Genomic DNA, 24031 nt, shown 5'->3' with positions numbered 1-24031 from the left:
TGTGCAAGGTGCTCTGGTCAAATGCAAGAGGCTACGTTTGGAGGACAACTAACATTGGCACACCACCATTAACACATCATCTCCATGGAAAAAACATGGTGGTGGCAACACCATGCTGTGTTTTTTTTCCTTTATCAGGTACAGTGAAGCTTGTCAGAGATGATGAAAAGATGGACAGAGCAAAATACAAGATAATACAGGAAGAAACTGGCTTGGCAGTGTCTTCCCTGACTACAGATGCACCATCTGATGGGCTGGGCCACGAAGCAGCTGCCTCCAATCACAACATCTCCATGAATGCCCAGTTTTTACATCCACATCTTCTGACTCAGTGAAAATCTAAAGTTGCTTTACCCATCAAGTGTTCTCTGTCTTTAGATCCAGTTCTGCCTACTCTCAAGCCCAGCTGCAACCAATTCATCTTACATTAGATACAGCAGCAATCATCACTTGTATACTTGGCTTCCATTAAATCCTGAAACTAGCCATTGACTGTGCTTTTGAGCGAGTGTTTGACATAAACCCTATTGAAGGCTGCAAAAGACCTCAGCTTGGAGTGGAGGTTGACCCCCATGTAGGACAACAACCCTGAACTTTTGGGGGGAGATAATTCAACCTATTTCCTGCCAATGTTGGTCCTTTCCCTTTTTTTACACTTCTATTCCACAGAGAGTTTCCAAGGCTGACAACTTTAAAGGTTATTAATGTAACCTTCACTTCTTCAGGTCAGATATTCACCAACAACTGAAATAAAATGGTTATTATTATTAGCGCTTCAGTAGTCAAGAAAAAAACCCCTATACCAGTGGGGATATAAACCACATGCGTAAGAGCCAAATTAACGAACCAGGGCATTTTTCACTCTTCCAGTAACAACAAGCTCTCTCCCCGCTGTGTGGCACATCATTTGAAGGCATCCGGTGCGGGAGGGGTCGGATGAGGGCGGGTTGTCTGGGTGAGGAATAAAGCTACAGGCATCTGCTAATACTCAGCGTGGATATATTACATTGACAGTAAATATATATATATATTTTTATTTTCGTCTAAACGCATCATGTTGTGACGTTATGTCATGCTTATTTTTATATATGCGCATCTACATCGAGTGTCTGGTAAAAAGATATAACACGCAAGATTGTCTTTTAGGAAGGGTTGATTAGCTGCTTCTTCTCTCTGAAGGAATAATTTTAAAATATATTCGTGTTATTAACATGCACTATAAGATCTGCGGTTTGGATACGTGTCGAATTGTATCCAGATGATGAAAGCAGGGGGCAGCTATTTTCTTCATGTTGCAGAGATGGATGGGAAAACAGCTTCATCAGCGATGGAAGCCTTGGCTCGGATCAGCGTGAGTATCTTTAAGGTCTTACTTGGATTTGTCCCTGGGTGTACATTGGGAATCGGATTTTGTTTTTGTTTTTTCATAGTGATTGCAAGGTGAGAACTGCTTCAATGGGATAGATTGAAGGATTTTAGAGTAACAATTCATTTGCAATCGAGGATCAATGCCTGTTTTGCAATCCGAGCTTATTTCCAAAGCGTTTTCTGGAAGTGCATGATTAATGGAGATCAGATAAATATTTTCAAAAATTTGCACATTTCAAACGGTGACTGAGACCACACGTTTGTTTTTTGGGGGCTCCTTGAATGTTTGTTTCCATGGAGACGGGATGCAGGACTACTGCGAACGGTGTGCTGGGAGGCTTTTCCCAGAAGCGGCCAGGTTCAGCAGCGATGGTCAGAGCGAAAAATAGAAATAGATCAGGCAGACCTGAATTTATGTGATTGCATGGTGCTTTTTCACACCTCCTCCCTGGCAATGTAACGCCTCAGACCCCTCCCCTCCTCTCCAAGAGAGGCATCGCTCTCTTCTTGCGGGGAGATGCACTGACTATATGCACGTATAGTCCTGCCGTCATGGCGCCCAGATTTCACTTGAAGGTAAGGATGCGCCTGCTTTTGAACGCCCTCACAGCAGCAATGCGCACTGACCATTTTGAGAAAGACGCAGAGAGGTACCAGCTTGCGATGGTTTCTGTAGCCTGCAGGAAAACATGGCAGTGGCCTGAAATGTGTATGCTGGAGCATGTGACAGACAGGCTGGAGTTGACATTGGATAATGGCAAACAATAATGGCTGGAGGATAAAGTTGGTTATTCCAATTCCTTTATTGATTCCAACTGTGTTTTAATGTATGTGTTTAGCTTAATTGTTTCCATTGCAGGTGCAGAGGCTAATTCAGTCTCAACCAATATGTCTGCAGCTCTATTATTTTATTTCTAGAAAGATGCTGGTTTCATCAGGCCGCATGCACGGCTAGTTTTTGCTGCCCTCGTATATTGTGCATTGCTTCCTATGACCAGTTCTGTGTGCTGAGATGAGCTGTCCTGCTTTTCCCCATCACGTCATACAGCAGTGACAAAATTACCAAATTCCCCTGTGCAGCACATGCAGACAGTCTTGTCCTCTGCTTGAAGTTAATTCATATTGAGTGAGATGGCTGCAGCGAGACCTGCAACAGTTTTGCTTTTGGGTTGAGGTTGTGTGTCAAGGGCATCCAATGAAGCATGTTAGAGAGAGAAAGATGGTCTCTCTGACATGCAGAAAGATGAAAAAACATGTTATAGTGTCCGACAACTGCTGACTGAAAGTAATCCTGAACAATCTCCAGCAATAGGATAAACGCTGCAAGTGTGAAGTCATGATTTCAGGACCACAAAATCGACAATGACAGTTTCGATCATTTATTGAAGAGAAATGAAGGTGTCTTGGACTGAGACTCAGACTGGGGGTTCTGTCTCAGACCATCGGTTCTCTGAGCCAGATAAAGACCCCAGAGATGCTAACCAGGAGAGAACTAAAAGGTCAAATGGATGTGAGGATGAAGGGTGAAGTAGGTGGGGAAAAGGGATGAATGAGTTAGGAATATAGGAATTTAGGATGAACAGATTTGGGATAATGAAGAGGAAGGTCTTAATGATACCTGTAGGAATGAGGTAAGCTAGGAAGTGAAAGGTCATTATGAAACAAGTTAAACAGATGTGATGGTGAGGAGAGTGATGCAGGTAGGGAGGAGGGAGGTATTAATGCATGATGAAGATGAAGGAGATAGTGATACGAGATTACGAATGAAGGATTTAGGGATAAGGAATGATGAAGGTGAGGTGAGCGATAAGAGATGAAGGAAGCAGTGGTGAGGGTGACAATGAGTTAGGGCTAAGGGGTGATAGGAGAGGGGAGGGAATGAAGGGGATGAAATAAATAAATTTGGGGGGATGATGGAGGTAGAGATGAGGAATGAAGGATGAGAGAGGTAGAGATGAAGGATCGGGATGAAAAATGAAGGAAGATGGAAATAGTCATGAGGTAGGTCATAGTGATAGGTCAGAAACAAACATGTAAAGTGAGGGAGACAAATGAAATGAGGGAGCTAGAGAAAAGGAATTAAGAAGGTAGGGTTGAGGGATGGGGGACAAGAAAAGTAGGGAGAAGGGAAAAAGGAGTTGGGTCCAGAGGAATGAATAATGAGGCATATAAGGATGAGGAATGAAGGATTTAGGAATAAGAGATGAAGAATGAGAGATGGAGGGTTGAGGGAGGTAGGGATGAAGGAGAAGAGATGAAAAGAAGAGAATAAGGGAGAATAGGGACGAGAGATTAAGGATTAGGGATGAAGGATGAGGGAAGTAGCGATGATAGATGAGGAAGGTAGGGATGAAGGTTGGAGGATGAAAGAACATCAGTAACAGTTCTGGACAGCTGAGCTAAATATGACTGGACCGCTGGGTAATTTGAAGTGTCTTTGAGGCGGGGCCCTGCTTTTTAGCCTAAGTCAATTCATTTAGCCCATTTTTGTCAAACTCCTGTACTTCAGCAGAGGTGCATTCTCGCTCCAGAGCTCCTATCACCTTGATTTCATAGACCGAACATGTTGGTTCAAGAACAAAGGCCCACTCTATCTGTGTCCTGCATAGGGATTTACAGCACATTGCTGCAATTGTGCAGCTGCAGTTCATACTTCTGAACAATTTAAACTCCCAGCATCCTGCATTAGCAGCATCTTGGTGTAATTAATGCACCACATTTACATATATAGCAATATAAATATAAGGCTCATTTCACAGTGTTATTAAGCATATTCTGACTTTTGGCTAAGCAGGTCATGTCCATGCAGGCTGCTGCTTAATAAGGAATGCAAAGGATGAATATTTTATGTTTGGTCTTTATCCATAATTAAGATGGGTGGCCTCTGTCACCTGTCTAGGACATCTTTACACATCTGTTTCATTCTCTAACCTTAATACTTATTGGTTAGATCTTAATCTGACTATTGAGGTGAAAGCACTAAGTTTAAAGGATGTTCGAAATATTTCCTTTTTTTCCACTGTGCAAGTTTCTCATTTTGTCTCTTGGATTTTTAAATATCCCGTTAACTTCTGTTCTCTCCCTGCAGTCTAACATGAAGAGTTTGGAGCACGAGTTGCATTGCCATGTGTGTAAGGAGATTGTCAAGCAGCCTGTGGTCCTGCCGTGCCAGCACAGCGTTTGCCTGATGTGTGCCTCTGAGGTCTTGGTGGCTAACGGCTACCCTCCCCCTGAGCTCCCCCCGGAGCCAAATTCTCCAGCCTCTACACCCAACACTCGCTCTCCTCGACAAGCACGTAGGCCCACTCCCAAACATGAGCAGCGGCCCATTGACCGCGTGCTACGATCAGGTAGCACACTTCCATTTCAAGAAAAATACTTGCTTTAATTTTCTACTTTTGCTTAAGTAGTGATTACTGGTTCTCTGTCTTGGCTTGAGGTCCCCATCCGCCTTCACCATCCATGCCTCGTTCTCCTGGACATGGGACATATCCAGGGCGACGCCGTAAGGAGGGTCCTCCTCTGGTGATGATGTTCCCTTGCATCCCCTGCGGCCAGGATGTTGAGCTGGGGGAGAAGGGGCTGACTGATTGCCTCCGCAACCTCACATTGGAACGTATCGTGGAAAGGTAGTTTTCACAGGGGTCCTACACAGTCTGGAAAAGTCTGAAATTTCCTTTCCAGGTCAAGATAGGTGTGAAAAAAGAAAACACTGTATGGAATCCATCCATCTGTTTGTCCAAAACTGGAAAATAAGTCATTGAAAGCTGTGAAAATGTGAGTTTGGAAAACGAGCAAATTCTCAAAATGATACCGATTTTATTCCCTACATGGTTTACTACTAAGTGTGCATGAAATGACGTGGAGGTGCGAGATCATGTCCAGATCTAATTGTTCAGCTGCAGCTGAACTGTGAAAAATCCTGCACAGTGTGCACTACAACATACTGTACAGTCGCTACACTTAATGACTGTGTCTTTCCACAGTCTAGCAGCTTACTGTTCACTTTCTCCCATGATTGGTGCTGCTGGTTTTATTCTTTGTCCCTACACCTTTTTAACAGCCATGTAGCATTCTCTGATTAAGCTGTTTTGTTTTATAAGAGTTACATAATTTATCTCAGTTGATCGAGGGGTACAGTCACACATTAATGAGAGGCTTACAAAATCCTCCTATTTTATGTATTGCGTTCTTTTCACTCTTCCCCCAGATACAGACACACAGTGAGCCTGGGCAGTGTTGCTGTGATGTGCCAGTTCTGTAAGCCTCCTCAAACTCTGGAGGCCACGAAGGGCTGTGCTGACTGCCGTTCTAATTTCTGCAACGAGTGTTTTAAGCTGTACCACCCATGGGGAACACCACGAGCACAACATGAGCACATCCAGCCAACGCTCAACTTCAGACCAAAGGTCAGACACGGTTATCAGTGATGCTTAACTGCATACTGTGTCTTGGAAACTAAAGTTTCAAGTGTTTTGCAGTCTCTTAACTTGGTTTCTTTCAGGATTCCCATTTAATGAGCTCCTCCCAAAAGTAGGAACACTTTTGTAAAGCACAATATATATTTTTTAACCTGCATAGTTAAACAGTATAACAACTTTATAACAATATAATAAAGAATGCATGCATAGTCACCTTTTTTTGTAAAACATCCAAAGATATACCGTGTAGGCCCTATTTTATAATGTAATAAATATTTCTTATATGCATTTCAAAATACAAAAATGTGCATCGTTTCCTTTAAACGTGTGTTCATTCTTGAACTGCAGACAGAATCAGTGAGGCACAGAACTTTTCAGAACATTAAGTAGCATAAGAAAGAAAAGTAAAAATACTTTGTGTAAACACAAAACTGTGGCTTATAAACATTATAATAACAGTGAGAGAAGAAAATAGAAGTAAAATATAAAATAACATTTAATTTATGACTGTATAGTTGTATAAACTGGTATTAGACCAGATTTATTTGGTGTTTTTTCCTCAGGTCCTGACCTGCACGGAGCACGAGCAGGAGAAGCTGCAGTTTTATTGCAGGTCCTGCCAGCGGCTGCTCTGCCCGCTCTGCAAACTACGGCGCATCCACACTGGACACAAAATCCTCCCGGTGGCACAGGCTTACCAAGCTCTCAAGGTTTTGTGCCAATATACAACACTTAGTGAAAACTTTGACTGCAGCTCATTTTATTTATATTTTGCTTCCAATGAGACAGACTTTCTTTTGATTTTGTAAAGTGGTCTTGATTACTACATACAGGGAACTAGACTAAAAAAAAATAATAAAAATTCAATGTCAGAAGATCAGCATAAAACTTTTTTAAGGCCTTCAAAAGGATAGCTGACCTATTGATCACAACCACTTTAAAAGATTACAAACAAGGAAGTTATCTTTCTATTATTCAAGCTTGTACTTCCATTAACGTCTTTTATATGATTCCCTTTTCCATTGTATAAAAGTTAAGCCCTTCCATTTTAGTATTTTCTTCTTGTTTGTGTCCACCCTTCTTTCCACCATCCCTCCTCCCTACCTTATGTCCTTTCTTCTTTCCTTAGTTATGTCCTTATTTTCTGCCTCCCTAAATTCCTTCCTTCACTTCCTCCCTCCTTGTGTGCTTCCTTCCTTCTTTCTTGTGTCCTTTCTCCCTTCCTATATTCCTCTGGTCCTGCTTCCACTCTGCCCTTATATCATCCTTCCTTCCTTCTGTCTTTCCTCCTTCCCTTCATTATGTCTTTCATTCCTTGTAATCTTGCATACTTGTATCCGTTTCTTCTGTCTTTGTTGTCTTCCTTCTTCAATTTCGTCAGTTCTCTATTCGCTCTGTGTCTTGTTCTTCTATTTCTTCTTGGGTTCTTTCTTCTTCCATTCAGTCTGTCCTCTTTTCCTTGTGTTCTAGCTCTTTTCTTTTTTGGCTCCCTCCTTTCTTTTGTCATTCCATATTTGCTTCCTTGTGTCCTTCCTGTCCTCTCCTCCATCTGAACTTCCTTATTTTCTTGTATCCTACCTTTATTGCTTCCTTGTGTCCCATCCTTTCAGTTTTTGTTTTTTGCTGGTACCAAATGAAATCCTACCTACTGTACACCTATCTGCCATAAATTCACAGTGAATGTTTGTATTTTCTCTAAAATGACTGAAAAGGACAGACAAGTCTGCCAGCCTTTGGTCTGGATAAGTGTATAATTGTTAAATATAAATAGAGCCCTAGGTTTACATGAGAGTAAGTTTGGTATCTTAAAGACAAACAGAATCAAACACATGCATTTAACTGTAACCTAATGTGTGTGTGTGTTGTGTTCCTTGTTTATGTCTAAAGGAGAAGATAACTAAAGAGATGAACTACATCCTGTCCAGCCAGGACACAGTTCTGGCTCAGATCACCCAGCTGGAGAGCGCCATCACTCAGACTGAGGTAATTAAAACACATAACAGTTAAACACATTGAATTGCTAAATCCGCTGTGTTTTTCTCTCGTGACATATTTTGGTTTAACTTTGAGGTTTATATAATGTAGACATCAGTTGTCATAAAGTTGACTAAATGAACTTAAATATCTCCCTTTTCTATTGTCACTGAGCTGATAAAGCTGTATTCAATGTTGCTCTGGCGCTATATTATTACACATTTCCAAGACACACCATATATAGGTCATTATATATATCAGTCTGGACGAGTACACAGAGGCTGTGACATCCTACATCAGCTTCTGTGAGGACAGCTGTGTACCATCATGCACCAGGGTGAGTTACAACAACGACAAACCCTGGTTCACAGCTAAACTCAGAAGGTTAAGACTGGATAAGGAAAAGGCCTTCAGGAGTGGGGACAAAGACATATACAGAGAGGCCAAGTACAAGTTTGGCAAGGCAGTGAAAGAGGCCAAACGACTGTACTCTGAGAAGCTCCAAAACCAGTTCTCAGCCAACGACTCTGCGTCTGTCTGGAAAGGGCTCAAGCAAATCACCAACTACAAGCCGAAAGCCCCCCACTCCATCAACGACCGACGCCTCGCCAACGACCTGAACGAGTTCTACTGCCGCTTTGAAAGACAAAGGGACAGTCCTGCAACCATCCCCCACGACACCCCCCAACAGTTGCAGCCACAATCCACCTCCCCAACCTCAAGAGGGGCCTTGGCACCTCCAACCCCCACCCTGAAGTTCCCCCCCACCAGCCCACTACCCACGCCGAGGACGGCTCTTTCCATCCAGGAGAGGGACGTCAACAAACTCTTCAGGAGACAGAACCCCCGGAAAGCTGCTGGACTGGATTCTGTCTCACCAGCCAGCCTGAAGCACTGCGCTGATCAGCTGTCTCCAGTCTTCACAGACATTTTTAACACCTCACTGGAGACATGTCATGTGCCAGCCTGCTTCAAGTCCTCCATCATCATCCCTGTTCCCAAGAAGCCAAGGACCACAGGGCTTAATGACTTCAGACCCGTCGCCCTGACCTCTGTGGTGATGAAGTCCTTTGAGCGCCTTGTGTTCACACCTAAAAGACATCACCGACCCCCTCCTGGACCCCCTGCAATTTGCCTATAGAGCCAACAGGTCTGTAGATGATGCAGTCAACCTAGCCCTTCACTTCATCCTCAGGCACCTAGACTCCACAGGAACCTACGCCAGGATCCTGTTTGTGGATTTCAGCTCTGCCTTCAACACCATCGTCCCAGCTCTGCTCCAGGAGAAACTCTCCCAGCTGAGTGTGCCTGACTCCACCTGCAGGTGGATCACTGACATCCTGTCTGACAGGAAGCAGCGCGTGAGGCTGGGGAAGCACGTCTCTGAGTCCCTGACCATCAGCACCGGTTCCCCCCAAGGCTGTGTTCTCTCTCCTCTGCTTTTCTCCCTGTACACCAACAGCTGCACCTCCAGTCACCAGTCTGTCAAGCTTCTGAAGTTTGCGGACGACACCACCCTGATCGGACTCATCTCTGATGGTGACGAGTCTGCGTACAGATGGGAGGTGGACCATCTGTTGGACTGGTGCAGCCAGAACAACCTTGAGCTCAACGCTCTAAAGACAGTGGAGATGGTTGTGGACTTCAGGCAGAACCCAGCCACACCTGCCCCCATCACCCTCTGTGACTCCACAATTGACACTGTGGAATCTTTCCGCTTCCTGGGAACCATCATCTCCCAGGATCTCAAGTGGGAGCCAAACATCAGCTCCCTCATCAAGAAAGCCCAACAGAGGATGTTCTTCCTGCGGCAGCTGAAGAAATTCAACCTGCCAAAGACTATGATGGTGCACTTCTACACAGCCATCATTGAGTCCATCCTCACCTCCTCCATCACCATCTGGTACGCCGCTGCTACAGCCAAGGATAAGGGCAGGCTGCAGCGTGTCATTCGGTCTGCTGAGAAGGTGATTGGCTGCAGTCTACTGTCGCTCCAGGAACTATACACCTCCAGGACCCTGAAGCGGGCAGGGAAGATTCTGGCTGATCCCTCCCACCCTGGTCACAGACTCTTTGAGACTCTCCCCTCTGGCAGGAGGCTGCGGTCCATCCGGACCAAAACCTCACGCCACAAGAACAGTTTTTTCCCATCTGCCACCAGCCTGGTTAACAAAGCCCGGAAACCACCCTGACACTCTCCCTTCCCCCCCTTTTTTTTGCTGACAGGACACTTGTAACCTGCAACTCTATGCGTTACATTAACGCTCAGCTTGGACTCCTGCTTTACTTGCACTGCCATACTTGCACAATGTTCATCTGCACTGTTGTATTGCTCTTGCATCTTATACTGCTCTATACTTACTCTCACTCACTTAAAACTGTGCACATATATTTATATTATATTGTAGATATGTTTATACTGTTTAATTTGTACTGTATTGCACCGACTACGCCAAAACAAATTCCTTGTATGTCCAAAAATGTACTTGGCAATAAAGCTTTTCTGATTCTGATTCTGATTCTGATTATCAGCTACTTTTATCTTTTTGAACTGTTTATATGGGTTTTCTGTGTTATCCAGCTTGTTATTTTGCTGCCTTCTAATATTATATTCCTCTTTAAATTAGTGACACCATGTTTTTATTCTATGGGGGTGTAACAGTACAAGTATTTTTCTGGTGCAGACAGTCAGGCAGCAAAAGCATCAGTCACTTCATTTCTTCTTATGAGTTCTACAGCAGAAATATAAGATATTAAGCTATGGTTCAGTAAAAATGTATTTGCCTCCTCAAGGATTTTCTGTTTGTCTTTTCAGATTATCCAATGAAATTTAGAATAAATGATAATTTTGTTTAATTAGGGAAAAATGCTACCCAAACCATCCTGCCCCTATTGGAAAACACATTTTGTTAAATCAGAAATTAATTTTGATCAAATAAATGTTTTCATTGCAAAAAACATTAAGTTGTTCTCAATTTTATTTGAGTTGATGGATATATGAGGAGAGATCTGGGGGGCCAGAAGCATGAAATATTTGTGAGCGTTTACAAGGGGAACGAGGGAAAATCTCAGTTCACCTGAACAATGAACTTCAAGTTTAATTGCTATATTTTAAGACTTGTCATTTCAACTGTCGCTATATAAATCTGAAACCGTTCAATGTTTTGTCTTTGCAGACAAAGCCTTCGTAAAAAACCATTCGATGTAATGCTGTTGTCTACCTAGTCCTATTGTTATTCAGATCAATTTGTTAATTATGTTTTAAAATATTCTTTCCATTACCTGTGTTGCATCCAGTCTCTTTAAAAGTAATTTAATCAATTTGTTTATATTTAAACTTCTGTTTTTAAGCACATTTCTAATGGAAGAAGAGAAGAGCCGCTTTAGATCATTTAACTCCTCTATGGTTTCTATAACCAGGTTAACAGCGTTTCAGCCAGGGAGCAGCTGGCCCAGAGCATCAGGGATCTGACGGCTGCTCTTGCCGAGCGTCACGCCTCGCTCACCCAGGCTCTGGAAGCGGCACGGCAAAAACGAGGCGAGGCGCTGTCCGCTCAGGTGGCAGAGAGACGCGGCCTCATGGAACACGCGGGGCTCATGGCTTTCACCCAGGAGCTGCTGAAAGAAACAGACCAGCCCTGCTTCGTGCAGGCCGCTCGCCAAACTCACAACAGGTTTTCTCTTTTCTTTACCTTTGGTGTTAATTTCTGACGTTATTAAACATATCTGAGTTCACATTTTCTAGGTCATTACAGCAGTTAAATCGGTTTTGGAGACAGTTTGAATAGCAGCATATTTTGCTCCAACCCTGGTTGTATATATACATATATATATATATATATATATATATATATATATATATATATATATATATATATAAATATATTCAGATGGGTCTTGGCTTTCCTGATGTTTAAAAATTCATCTGGTCTTTTTGTCTTCATTTAGAGTAAATACAGTGTCACATGAGCAAAAATATTATACCCCAATGTCAAGCTGGAAAGACATCAGAAATTTGCTACAAAGTGTATCTATTGCTTACCATCAATCTCAGAAGTGTTAAAAGACTATTGCTAAATTATTTGGATCACATCATTTCAGAGTAAAAATGGGTTACTCTAAATAATTACGACAGCTGCCCAGCTTTTCAGGAATGAATCCCAGCAGGATCTTTTTAAGACCAGACCATGCAGTGCCAGAAGAATGACAAAAACCTAACAGATTCATCTCAGACGCGACAGATCTCTGCTAGCATGGTAAATGTTAAAGTCTGAGACAGAACAGTGGGAAAAAACTGAACATGTGTGACTTATTTTGGAGGCATGTCAGGAGAAAGTCTCATCTCAAGAAAAAGGATTACAAAGTTACATCTAAATGAACCGTAGGACTTCTGGAACAATGTTCTTTGGGCAGATGAGACTAAAATAAAGAGATTTAGCCTTAACAGACAGAATAAAACCTGGAGAAAACCAAAAACAGTGCAAACTAGTGATGTTTTAACTGATTTTGGACCAGGTTCCTCATCAACGCATTTTTACATAATAAGTGTCAAATTCCACAACTAAACTCAACTTCTGATACCCGTTGTTGGTCCACTGTCTGTGATTTTATGTCAGCTGTCCCCTGGCATCTTTCATGTGGCCAATTTTTTAATGATCCCTTTCTTATTTCCATTAAATTTGACTATGTTGCAGCATTTATAAAACTGGAAAACGTTTTCTGTAAGTTTCATCCACACAAAATTAACTGGAACCACACTAAAATATGTTATGAAAGTAAAATATATAAAAAACTGAGAGAAAATACGCTAACGTTAGCCTAGCACTTCAGCAAGCTGCACCATATACAAACATCATCACTGGGGCATGGTGAGAGTTCATAGAAGGCTGTATGTGTTGGCTCATATACAGGTCCTTCTCAAAATATTAGCATATTGTGATAAAGTTCATTATTTTCCATAATGTAATGATGAAAATTTAACATTCATATATTTTAGATTCATTGCACACTAACTGAAATATTCCAGGTCTTTTATTGTCTTAATACGGATGATTGTGGCATACAGCTCATGAAAACCCAAAATTCCTATCTCACAAAATTAGCATATTTCATCCGACCAATAAAAGAAAAGTGTTTTTAATACAAAAAACGTCAACCTTCAAATAATCATGTACAGTTATGCACTCAATACTTGGTCGGGAATCCTTAGGCAGAAATGACTGCTTCAATGCGGCGTGGCATGGAGGCAATCAGCCTGTGGCACTGCTGAGATCTTATGGAGGCCCAGGATGCTTCGATAGCGGCCTTTAGCTCATCCAGAGTGTTGGGTCTTGAGTCTCTCAACGTTCTCTTCACAATATCCCACAGATTCTCTATGGGGTTCAGGTCAGGAGAGTTGGCAGGCCAATTGAGCACAGTGATACCATGGTCAGTAAACCATTTACCAGTGGTTTTGGCACTGTGAGCAGGTGCCAGGTCGTGCTGAAAAATGAAATCTTCATCTCCATAAAGCTTTTCAGCAGATGGAAGCATGAAGTGCTCCAAAATCTCCTGATAGCTAGCTGCATTGACCCTGCCCTTGATAAAACACAGTGGACCAACACCAGCAGCTGACACGGCACCCCAGACCATCACTGACTGTGGGTACTTGACACTGGACTTCTGGCATTTTGGCATTTTCTTCTCCCCAGTCTTCCTCCAGACTCTGGCACCTTGATTTCCGAATGACATGCAGAATTTGCTTTCATCCGAAAAAAGTACTTTGGACCACTGAGCAACAGTCCAGTGCTGCTTCTCTGTAGCCCAGGTCTGTGGAATGCGGCACCTGTAGCCCATTTCCTGCACACGCCTGTGCACGGTGGCTCTGGATGTTTCTACTCCAGACTCAGTCCACTGCTTCCGCAGGTCCCCCAAGGTCTGGAATCGGCCCTTCTCCACAATCTTCCTCAGGGTCCGGTCACCTCTTCTCGTTGTGCAGCGTTTTCTGCCACACTTTTTCCTTCCTACAGACTTCCCACTGAGGTGCCTTGATACAGCACTCTGGGAACAGCCTATTCGTTCTGAAATGTCTTTCTGTGTCTTACCCTCTTGCTTGAGGGTGTCAATAGTGGCCTTCTGGACAGCAGTCAGGTCGGCAGTCTTACCCATGATTGGGGTTTTGAGTGATGAACCAGGCTGGGAGTTTTAAAGGCCTCAGGAATCTTTTTCAGGTGTTTAGAGTTAACTTGTTGATTCAGATGATTAGGTTCATAGCTCGTTTAGAGACCCTTTTAATGATATGCTAATTTTGTGAGATAGGAATTTTGGGTTTTCATGAGCTGTATGCCAAAATCATCCGTATTAAGACAATAAAAGACCTGAAATATTTCAGTTAGTGTGCAATGAATCTAAAATATATGAATGTTAAATTTTCATCATGACATTATGGAAAATAATGAACTTTATCACAATATGCTAATTTTTTTAGAAGGACCTGTATATCTACTGGAATAAATGGGAAAGCTAATGTTTTAGGTATCACATTAAAACCTGAAACTGAGGTTAGGGTAAGAAATCTGCTGCTGTTAGTATTGACAAATGCCTAATTTTAAGTCATTCGTATCACTATCAGGCACAAGAAAAATCTTTTAACACTTTTAAACAGCTTATTTGTGCCGGCGAGAGTTAAGACCTCAACACTTTTACTGTTTAGATGAAAAGTAAAGTGAAAAGTAAAGAGCATAAAATGAGAAGAGTAATTGGTTGATTGTTTTTGCTTTGAAGGGCTCATTAAAACATTTGTGATAGTGGTTTTAAGTCAAAAAGTGACATACAATACATAAAACACCATAAGGCCATAATTATGTAATCTTTGAATCTGTGAAGGGAGCTAAAGATTAGGGAGATGGCAAGGAGGCTATCCACCTCAAGACTTGGAGCTCATGACCAGAACATAAATCCCTGAAATGACACCGGATACATGGAAAAAACTGATCAGCAGTTATAAAAAGAGTTTGATTGCTGCAACCTCTCTGATTATTGAGAAGGGTATAAACCAGTTTTCGTTAAAAATGTAAATAAAAACAAATAATTTATTTCAAAATTGATAATCATTTGACATTATTTTATTTATCTTTTGAGGGATGCTTCTCTCATTTCCTTTCAGATATAAACTTCTAAGATCTAAATCCACCAGGGTTATGAATAATTCATGTTCCTCTAAAGCACACACTCTTTTTCAGTGGCATTGTTTTTTGTAATTTCTATGGATTTGACTTAATAATCCTGTGGCTTAGACACAAACAAAAAAGAGCAAAGTAAATTTCTAGGACAAAGATTGCTGTGGTATTTTATTTTTAAATGTGGCTTTTTTCTTACTTCTATTTAGAAAAAAGAGTTATGTTCTTTCTATTTGTATACATTTTTTTGTTTTTATTTCATTTGATATAAGTGTTTACTTGCAGGTATGATTGATTAAAATTCACTGTTGCCGTAAGTGATGTGTTTCCTCTTTATAAACAAGCTACAGATGTTTATTGCTGAGTAAAATCTGCATAAATCTCCAACTCTAAATGTTTCATAATATTTATTTCATCTAAGGTTGAGTCATACGTTCTTATAAATATAGCTCAGTGATCTAATGGACTATTTGTGACCAGAAGACCACGTTTGTCTTCAGCATGAATGAATGAACTCGTAGGTTGCACCAACCCAGCAGGGAACTAATGAGCTGTTATTTTTGGCTCTGGTTACCATGTTTGATAGGAGTAGTAAAAATCTAGACTGGCCCTGGCCTTGTCATTTATTAAATCTTCTCCAAACATCTCTCCCACATTGTGTGTCTCCCTTTAATCTCTCCTGTTGAAAGCATTGTATAAACATGGTTCCTCCTCTTACATTGTTTTTTTTTTTTCCTTTTTAACTGAACCAGGCTGAGCAAAGCAATTGAGAATCTCCAGCATTTCACTTTGGCTGCTGATCCATCCTTCAGACACTTCCAGCTGGATGTCTCCAAAGAGCTCAAACTCTTGACAGAGCTGAACTTCATCCAGGGTGAGGAGAGGAGATGTGAGAGGATGAGGGTGAAGATGAATGGATAGGAAAATAAAGGAGACAAAGAGTTTGAGTGAAAATGAACAAAACTGGACACTGAACATGCTCTTGTTGCAGCTCCTCTGGCTCCTGTGATCGACACCCAGCGCTCTATGGCGTACGACCAGCTCTTCCTGTGCTGGCGGCTGCCTCAGGAGTCTGCGCCCGCCTGGCACTTTTCTGTGGAGTATCGCCGCCGAGGCGTGGTGCCCGGCGGAGCTTCCAGAGGTGGGATCAGAGGGGGGCTCGCTGCTGCCAGATGGGGCTGGCAGCGGCTAGATGAAGTGAGCGGAACCAGCGCTGTGATCGACAGGTTGGAGATGGACAGCGTGTACGTGCTGCGCGTGAGGGGCTGCAACAAGGCAGGTTACGGGGAGTACAGTGAGGAGGTGTACCTGCACACCCCGCCTGCCCCAGGTGGGAAAACGCTTATGTCTGCACCTCCTATTGGCTTATTCTGCAGAGATGCAGAGATGTTCATGAAAAATATGTCAGCCCCATTGCTCACACACACCTTTTCTGCTCTGACTACAGATTTTCTAGGGCTTTATGATGCCTACTTTAAAACAATGACTGTTTTCCTTAAGCCTCTTTCTAAATAATTTGGTAATATGCTTGTGCTCTTGCTTTAACTTTAAACCCCTCCTGCGGTAAAATACCACCAGGCTGTTCTCAGGCTTGGAAGCGTACCCCATTTCTTCCAAATGTACCAATGATCATTATGGCCAAACTTTAGTTTTACTTTCTGAAGAACTCAGGACATCTCTCCCAAATGAAGGTCTTTGTCCCTTTCTGTATTAGCAAACTGTGGCTTTTTAAGTTGCTTCTGGAGTAATGACTTCTTTCAGCCCATGTCGATACATGGCTCATTTCACTGTGGATAATAACACTTTATAATAAACTTTTGAGTTTAAAAAATGTCATTATTCAGCCATTTAGCATTTATTTACAGTGTATGTAAATATGTGGCTTCAACTTTATATGTGTCCCTTCTTGTTAAAGCCTCAGTGTGAGATTAGGGGGTTAAAATTTTAATTTTATTAATATCATAACAGTATTTTTTATTTATTGCAACTTATTATGCCACAACGACGTGCATTTACAGTTAAGACAGCAGTAAAATGTGAAATACAAACAAAATCATTGTCATTTGTTTTCTTTATCCATTTCAACCCTCTTTTTTCTGCAATGATCTTCTCACTACCGACACATCCTCACTGTCTTGCTCTTTATTTCCTCACTTATTTCCATTTCACAGCTTTGTACTTGTCATCTTGAGCTGTGCTACATCCACGCTGCCAGCCTACATGCCTTCCACAGAACGTAAGAAGTGCATTCATTGCTGTTCCTCCTCTCTGCACCCTCATACCATCCTCTGTCACAAGACTATCCCATTTTAACTCCCATACCAAGATCTATCCGAACGCTGATGAGTTTTGCACTTTGTTAAGACCTGAGGCTTAACAAAATGGATCGGATTCAGATCCGGGGCTTTATAAGGGTAGATTTGTCTGCCTGGTGAATTCCCTGTGCCCCCTGTTGGCTGTTTTCCTTTCCCGCTATCCTTCCAACAACGAGGCTTCCTTGTGTGACAGCTGCGTGGTTGTAACTGTTGTTTATTTGGCTTCCTGAGTCATCAGTGTAAAGATCAATGAGTTTTTCTCTTGCAGTGCTGATGGGAGGAGGTGCATGTCTACTCTCTTCTTCTTGCTGCTTTCTGGCAGTAAATCTGCACAACTTTGCTTCTGTTATCCCACAAACATCTCCTGTCACTTTCTAAACCTAAATCTTATGTTTCTTCCTGTTTTCATTCATGCCTCTTGGTCTGATCCCTCCATGTCTTCCTCCTTTCTCTGCCTTTTCCTCTCTATTAGTGCTTAACTTCTACCTTGACTCTCGTTGGGGTCTCCATGCTGACCGGCTGGTGGTCAGCAAAGAGCAGCGTGGGGCTCGAAGCGTCCCCGGTCTCTCCCTGCTGCAGGCCGCCGACCACGCCCTCACTTCTTGCCACCTAACGTCTGACCTCCTGGTGGGAGATGTAGCCATTACACAAGGAAGGCACTACTGGGCATGCTCAGTTGAGCCTGGATCCTACCTTGTAAAGGCGAGTTTATTCTAGTTGTACTCTTTGTTGCATCAGTTAAAGCTTATAAGACCATTGAAGAACTGTTACTGCCTTTAAGTGATATTATAGCCTGTGGTAAACAGCAGCTACCTTTAAAAATAAAGATTAGATAAGATTAAAGTGCAGAAAGTTGGTCTATCCTCTCTTTCATTAATTTGTCCTTCCTGCCTTGCTTAGATTGAATGAAACTGTTCTGTTTTTGTTGGAGGGAAAACTGTTTCCAAGGAAAGACAGAGATTTTCTATATATATTTAGTCACATCAGTAACATTCAGCAAAAATAAATATAGAAATAAGTAAACGTTGCATTTTTAAAATTCTTTTTTTAGATTGCTTCTGAAATGATTGGTGGCTCAACCTCTCATGAGGTGCAGGAAGCAGGCTGATTGGTTATGTCTCATTTGTTGCATTTTGTTTTTGGTAAACAGGTAGGAGTTGGGTTGGAATCCAAACTGCAGGAGTGGTTTCACCTCCCACAGGACATGGCCAGTCCGCGGTGAGTAAAGCAAACTCACCATCTAGACTATGAAACATAGGCGTGGCAGCATCATGCTGTGGTTTTTCTTTGTTGTTTTGGTAGGAACAGTAAGGCTGGTCAGGGTTAATAGGAAGAAGCTCAGACTGGATGGAGATGCTAAAGACACTTTCCAATACGACTGAGCTTGAGCTAGATTGCAGAGAATTGGCAGAAATGTCAGTCTGTAGATGTGCAAATTTTGTAGAGATGTACCTTAAAAGAGTTTATTCTTGAAAGTATTGTCTTAGGTTGACTGAATGAAGTTTATTGAAACCCAAGTATTCTTTGGTCTCCAATAGATCAAGTGAAGCATAATTTGTATGTATTTTATGGGGCTTAATTAAATACACTTACGTCTATGGTTGTAACATAAGGAATTTGAGTTTAAGGGGTATAAATACACAATAATATAATTTGAGTTGCTTGGCCATTTGGGGGTAACTCAGAGTTTTCAGGCACATCGAGACCAACCAATCAGATGCAGTTAAAGCCTTTCCACATCAAAGTGGGAGGAAACCCCAGGGCCGGACCTAATTTATTTTTTCTGGTCTGAGTAAAACATATTTGGGAGTGTTGCTGTGAGGAGGAATGATTGGGTTGACCCTTTGTGATTTCAACACAGATATTTTAAACCTCAGTAGGGCATAAACAAGCCAATGTAGGTATTTTACATCCTTTGATTTGAGAATGATAGGGTGATTAAAGAGCTAACTTTTATATGTATCTTTTAGTTTTAGTTTGGTATGTTTTAAGCTACTCCTGCTTCCTCCCGAAAACCAAAAACATGTATGCAAGATTGATCAGTCTAATTTTTTCTTAATGTTTAGGGTGTGTGTGCATAGTTGTTTGTCCACAGTGTCTCTGTGTTGTCCTGTGATAGACTGATGAGCTGTCCAAGGTGTACCCTGGCTGCACATAGGAACCAGCCCCCTGCAACCCTGCAAGGTAGAGTTGCAGGGGGCAATTATAATGTAGACGATGGATAGAAAGATGTTTTAAGCTGAGTAGCTGCTGCTCATGTGTGACACCGAGTGTTTTTCTACAGAATATTTCACAACCTAAACCAGGGGTCACTAACATTTAAAACCCAAAGAGTCACTTCTGCCTTTGCTCCAACTAAATAGACTTTGTATCAAACCACAAAACCTACAATCTCTGCATTTGCATGGACAGAAAGTCTAAATAATTTGCTCTAAACTACTCAAAAAAGATTCCCAGTGTCATTAATATCATTCTGTCAAGGAATTCTCATGTAGATGCAAGTATATAGAAAAACTGCCTAAAGTTTTTAATCTCTTTATATTTTAAAACACATTTCACTGACCTGAATCTACTGGTAAACCTGCTCCTAGAAAGCAAACGTTTCTATCAACCACCAAAAAATCATATTGATGATCCCGAAGACATTGGCCTAAAAACAAATAGCATTACAGAAAAAAGCATTATATCCACCCAATAAATCCATCCAACTTGGTGGTGATAATGTGATGGTAGGGAGCTACTTTGCTTCATCAGTACCTGAGGAATTTGATTTAATTGATGGAATGGTAAATTCTGCTCTGTACCAGTAAATCCAGAAGGAGAAGGTCGGGCCATCGATTCATGACCTTAAGATCAAATACACCTGAGTTATACAAGAGGATTGTGATCCAAAGGACACCCGCAATTCCCTCGTACGTGGCTTATTAAAAAAAAAAAAAATTACTTTGGAGTGGCCATATCCAACGTGTCAAAGTCTGGACTTAAATCCAATTGAGATACTGTGCCATGACCTAAAACCGGCCGTTCGTGCTTGAGAATCCTCCGGTGTGGCTGAATTGAAACAATTCTGTAAAGAAGAGTAGGCCAAAATTCCTCCACAGTGATGCAAAAAAACTCCCTGTCAGTTATCACAAAGGTTTGATGGCAGTTGTTGCTGCCAAGGGTGGCACAACCAGTTTGTAGGTTTAGGGGGCAGTTTCTTTTTCATGGCACTGCAGATGTGGCTGAGTAATGCAGATACAAAAATATTCATCATTGTGTTTTTATTTTAAAGCTATGACCCAGACAGCGGCCACGACAGTGGAGCAGAGGATGCGCTAGATGCTGCTCCACCCTTCTGCTTCCTCACTATGGGCATGGGTAAGATATACCTGCCCCAGCACAGCTACCATCACCACAACAACCACGGTAATAACAATCGAGACCCCCTCACCAACAACAACGTCCCCTCTTCACCCACGGGCCTCACCTACCCGCTGCCACCCAGACTTGGCGTGTGCCTTGACTTTGAGAAAGGGCGTGTCACGTTCTACGACGCCCACTCCCTGCGGCCCCTCTGGGAGGGTCATGTCGATTGCTCCGGGCCTGTTTGCCCTGCTTTCTGTTTCATCGGTGGAGGCGCCCTGCAGCTGCAGGAGCTGGTGGCCAATCGCAATGCAGATCAGACACCGGTCAGGAGGGTAACCATCCAACCCCGTGTCTCTAATTTAAACAACAACAACAACAACTGATCCCGGATCAGACATGCTAACGGTAATCTGGAATGTATTTGGCAAGTATTTACTCAGCTACAGCAAAAAGGTAGACATCTCAGCGATTTCTTTGTTTTGTATTTCATTTTATTTAAAAAAACAAGATGTTTCTATAGCAACAAATATGCAATGTAATTATGTTTCTTACAGTTTGTTACATGCAGTTTTGCAACAGTTATTGCTTAAGTAGTGTCTGGTAAATCCAGCACTCAGTATGTAATTATATATTCAGTGCTTGCACTTGTAGCCAGCCTATGTTGCATATACATCTATAAAGCTTATATAAAAAAAAGCGCAACACAGTTTTCTCTATAATGTATAGGCTTTTGTCATCTATGTCCTTAATGTCTGCCTTTGTTACGTATTCAGGACCCTCCACGTTTATTGACACCCCTGGGAAAGTTGCATGAAAAGTCAAATATGTTCAACTTTTGAGCATAACCTCAGAATGAAAAATATTTAAAAATCCAAACTTTAGTTTGAGCTTATCTATTCTTAACATGTCAGCACTAGTCCAATTACTGGAAACAATGCAGTCAATACTGTCTGCAACACCCTTTTGGTATTTGGACAGAACTTTGTCAGTGTTGGCTTTTAACATGGTACATATGGGCAGTTGCCCAGGGTGGCATTGAAAGGAGGGAGTTGATTTGCACTGTAAGTTTTCTTTTGCTTCTTTGTATGTTCAGTTAATGGGCAGTTGCTGCTGAAGGTAGGCACTATTTTATGTGCTTTATGCACTGTACTGCATTTTATCCCGCACCAGACTTTGGATGATTTCCTGCATTTGACTGATTATAGGATGGCAGAAGGAGGAGGTCACTTAGGATGCTATTCGTGGCAAAGAAGGATCTTTGACCTTTCCTCTTTCCTCATTGCACAAACTCACTAGATCATCCAGAGTCTTGGGCCCCATCTTATGCTCACTTCTTTTCAGCTAACCCAACAGAATGTGTCTGATTTTCTAATATTTAGGTCTGCTGAAAAATTTCTCTGTTGATTTGCTCGCATGTTTTGAATCACTATTCTGTTGAAAGACCCAATGACCCATTTTTTACTTTTTGATAGTGTTCCTCAGATTTATTTATCTAAAATCTCCTGGTATTTCAAGGCGTTCACAATGCTATACATTCTAATGCCTTTAGGAGAGAAACACTCCCACATCATAATAGGTCCTCCACCATACTTAACAGCATATGAGGTGGGATGTCTGGATCGAGGCACTCTGCTTGCTTAGCCAAAAACAAATCATGTCAAGTATAGCTTTCAGCATGAATTTATTTCATAGTAATTGCTGACACCAGTAAAAACTCTCTTAATATGATTTTATTCCCCTATTGGATTAATGTGCTCGAATTAAAGGCTGGATTTTTCTGAAATGTTCAGTGTGAGATTATGTTTCTGAGACAAAAGATGAATTTATTTTAAGGCTTTTTACTCATATCTGTCAGAGATGACACTGAATGTGAGAGGGGCTGTGTAAGTGCATTACAGAAAAAGCCTAAAATATTTTATTGCTTCTATAAGTATATCTGTTTTTCACCACAGCTACTGTTAGCCATTATGATCTCAGCCAAAGTTATTGTTTTATGGGATGTAAATGTGTTAAATTAGAGGTGCAGCGTAACAATAATGCACTGTGCCAATTAGAGGCTCAAATTATACCTCTGCAGCACAGCTAATCACTAGTTTTCAAAGTTTTGTTTGTGCATTGCTGTTTCGTATTTCAAACACATCTGTCTGATGTTAGAGTGTGTGTGTAGAAGAGTCTGGTTTCACAGATAACAAAAACAATAGGCTGACAAGTAAACCTTTTTTTGCTTGATTGTAAATGAATGAGCAACACTTGTGATTAAAAGAGTAGCAGATTAACTAAGAGGAATTTTCACCTGCTGGGAGAGTGTTTGCTAAAGTATAACGAAAGAAATTAACACGGAATAAAGTGAAATTGTTTAAATTATACTTTGTTTCCTCTTGTTTGTGTGTGTGTGTTTTCTTAACGGATTACAATCAACTTCTTTAACGTGAGAATGTGCAAGCATTTCACCACTGGGGGCCAGCAAAGCACCAGCGAGAAATACATGCCAATATGGCCTGCACCTAAATGGATGGTAAAAGGATTCATATTTGGAAAGATTGATAATTGGAAATGAGTATTTGGCAAACAAAATTTTTGACAAGCATTATTCAAATCCAGCAGAGCATGTTCCAGATTTTCTCCTTCAATCAATCAATTCAAACTGAAACAAAATCCTGAATAAATGAATTTAAGTAAAATAAATGCAAAAGCTACACAAAGGTGCAATAGACTGTGCAGGGAAGCCTTTAACATCAGTTGTTCTCTATGAGTTCTATAAAAATACCTATCAAATCCAGCCGAGTATAATCTGAATCCTCTTCACTGAATGGGGGTTCAATTGGAGGCAACATTCTGCATTCAGATCTGGGGAAATATTTTTATTATACTTGCAAAAACATAAACATGGTGTGATAATATTTGACAGCCATGCTCATCATCAGAAAAATATTCCATAAGATATCAACAAGGCAATTAAGTTTTGTTTGTGTGTCTTGGTTTAATATTTTAAGGTAAACTTATTTCTGATGAATTAGGGAAAAAAGCTGCAACTTTAATAACCTTAAGATGGAGAGAAATGTATATGCCAAGCTACAGAGTAAACAAGATCTGTATTGCATGGTGATGATGTCATCTCACAGCAAAACCAACTCCACCTTTCTGGGATGACTGTATCTTGATTTCTTAGTGCACCCAGTAGGATAGGTCTGTGTCAGAACAAAATGCAGCACAATTGTTTTAAGGCTCGCCTTCCAACATAATAAGCCTAGAGATGAAGAACTGCTTCACGTTCTGTGATTTAGGTACAGAAAAGGTTCACCCTCACTTACATACCTGTAATGCTCTGTGCTGAAAAAACATATTGTAGTTTCAGTTTTTTGGATATGAAAACCGAACCTTGAGGTCTTCAAAATTGGGAAAGCAACATCACCTACCAGTCCAGTAGGGCACCTTCAAAATAAAGAAT

At 41.4% G+C, this 24031-nt stretch overlaps 1 protein-coding gene across 2 annotated transcripts; it reads left to right on the top strand.

Moving 5' to 3' along the window:
- Positions 1-947: 947 nt before the first annotated feature.
- trim46b (tripartite motif containing 46b) lies at positions 948-22947 on the top strand. 2 transcript variants are annotated; one of them, XM_047384486.1, is made up of 12 exons: positions 948-1351; positions 4457-4718; positions 4808-4997; positions 5579-5777; positions 6353-6499; positions 7677-7772; positions 11184-11437; positions 15673-15794; positions 15912-16250; positions 17708-17937; positions 18386-18453; positions 20510-22947. In XM_047384486.1, exons 1-12 carry the CDS (start codon positions 1259-1261, stop codon positions 20964-20966), a joined length of 2457 nt encoding a protein of 818 aa, XP_047240442.1. In that variant the 5' UTR covers positions 948-1258; the 3' UTR covers positions 20967-22947. The 2 variants fall into 2 exon arrangements, with proteins under 2 accessions (XP_047240442.1, XP_047240443.1); XM_047384487.1 differs by lacking the exon at positions 948-1351 and adding an exon at positions 1686-1944.
- The last annotated feature ends 1084 nt before the right edge of the window (positions 22948-24031 follow it).

This window comes from Girardinichthys multiradiatus, chromosome 13, assembly GCF_021462225.1.
Source record: "Girardinichthys multiradiatus isolate DD_20200921_A chromosome 13, DD_fGirMul_XY1, whole genome shotgun sequence".
NCBI classification, from domain to species: domain Eukaryota; kingdom Metazoa; phylum Chordata; class Actinopteri; order Cyprinodontiformes; family Goodeidae; genus Girardinichthys; species Girardinichthys multiradiatus.
This window is presented reverse-complemented; position numbering and strand designations above follow the sequence as displayed.

Excerpts from the sequence above, each read along its gene's own strand:
- trim46b (XM_047384486.1), top strand. The coding sequence starts at position 1,259 with ATGATGAAAGCAGGGGGCAGCTATTTTCTTCATGTTGCAGAGATGGAT. Across the intron at positions 5,778-6,352 it reads CGCTCAACTTCAGACCAAAG|GTCCTGACCTGCACGGAGCA; the intron begins GTCAGACACGGT and ends TTTTTTCCTCAG. Across the intron at positions 18,454-20,509 it reads CAGGACATGGCCAGTCCGCG|CTATGACCCAGACAGCGGCC; the intron begins GTGAGTAAAGCA and ends TTTATTTTAAAG.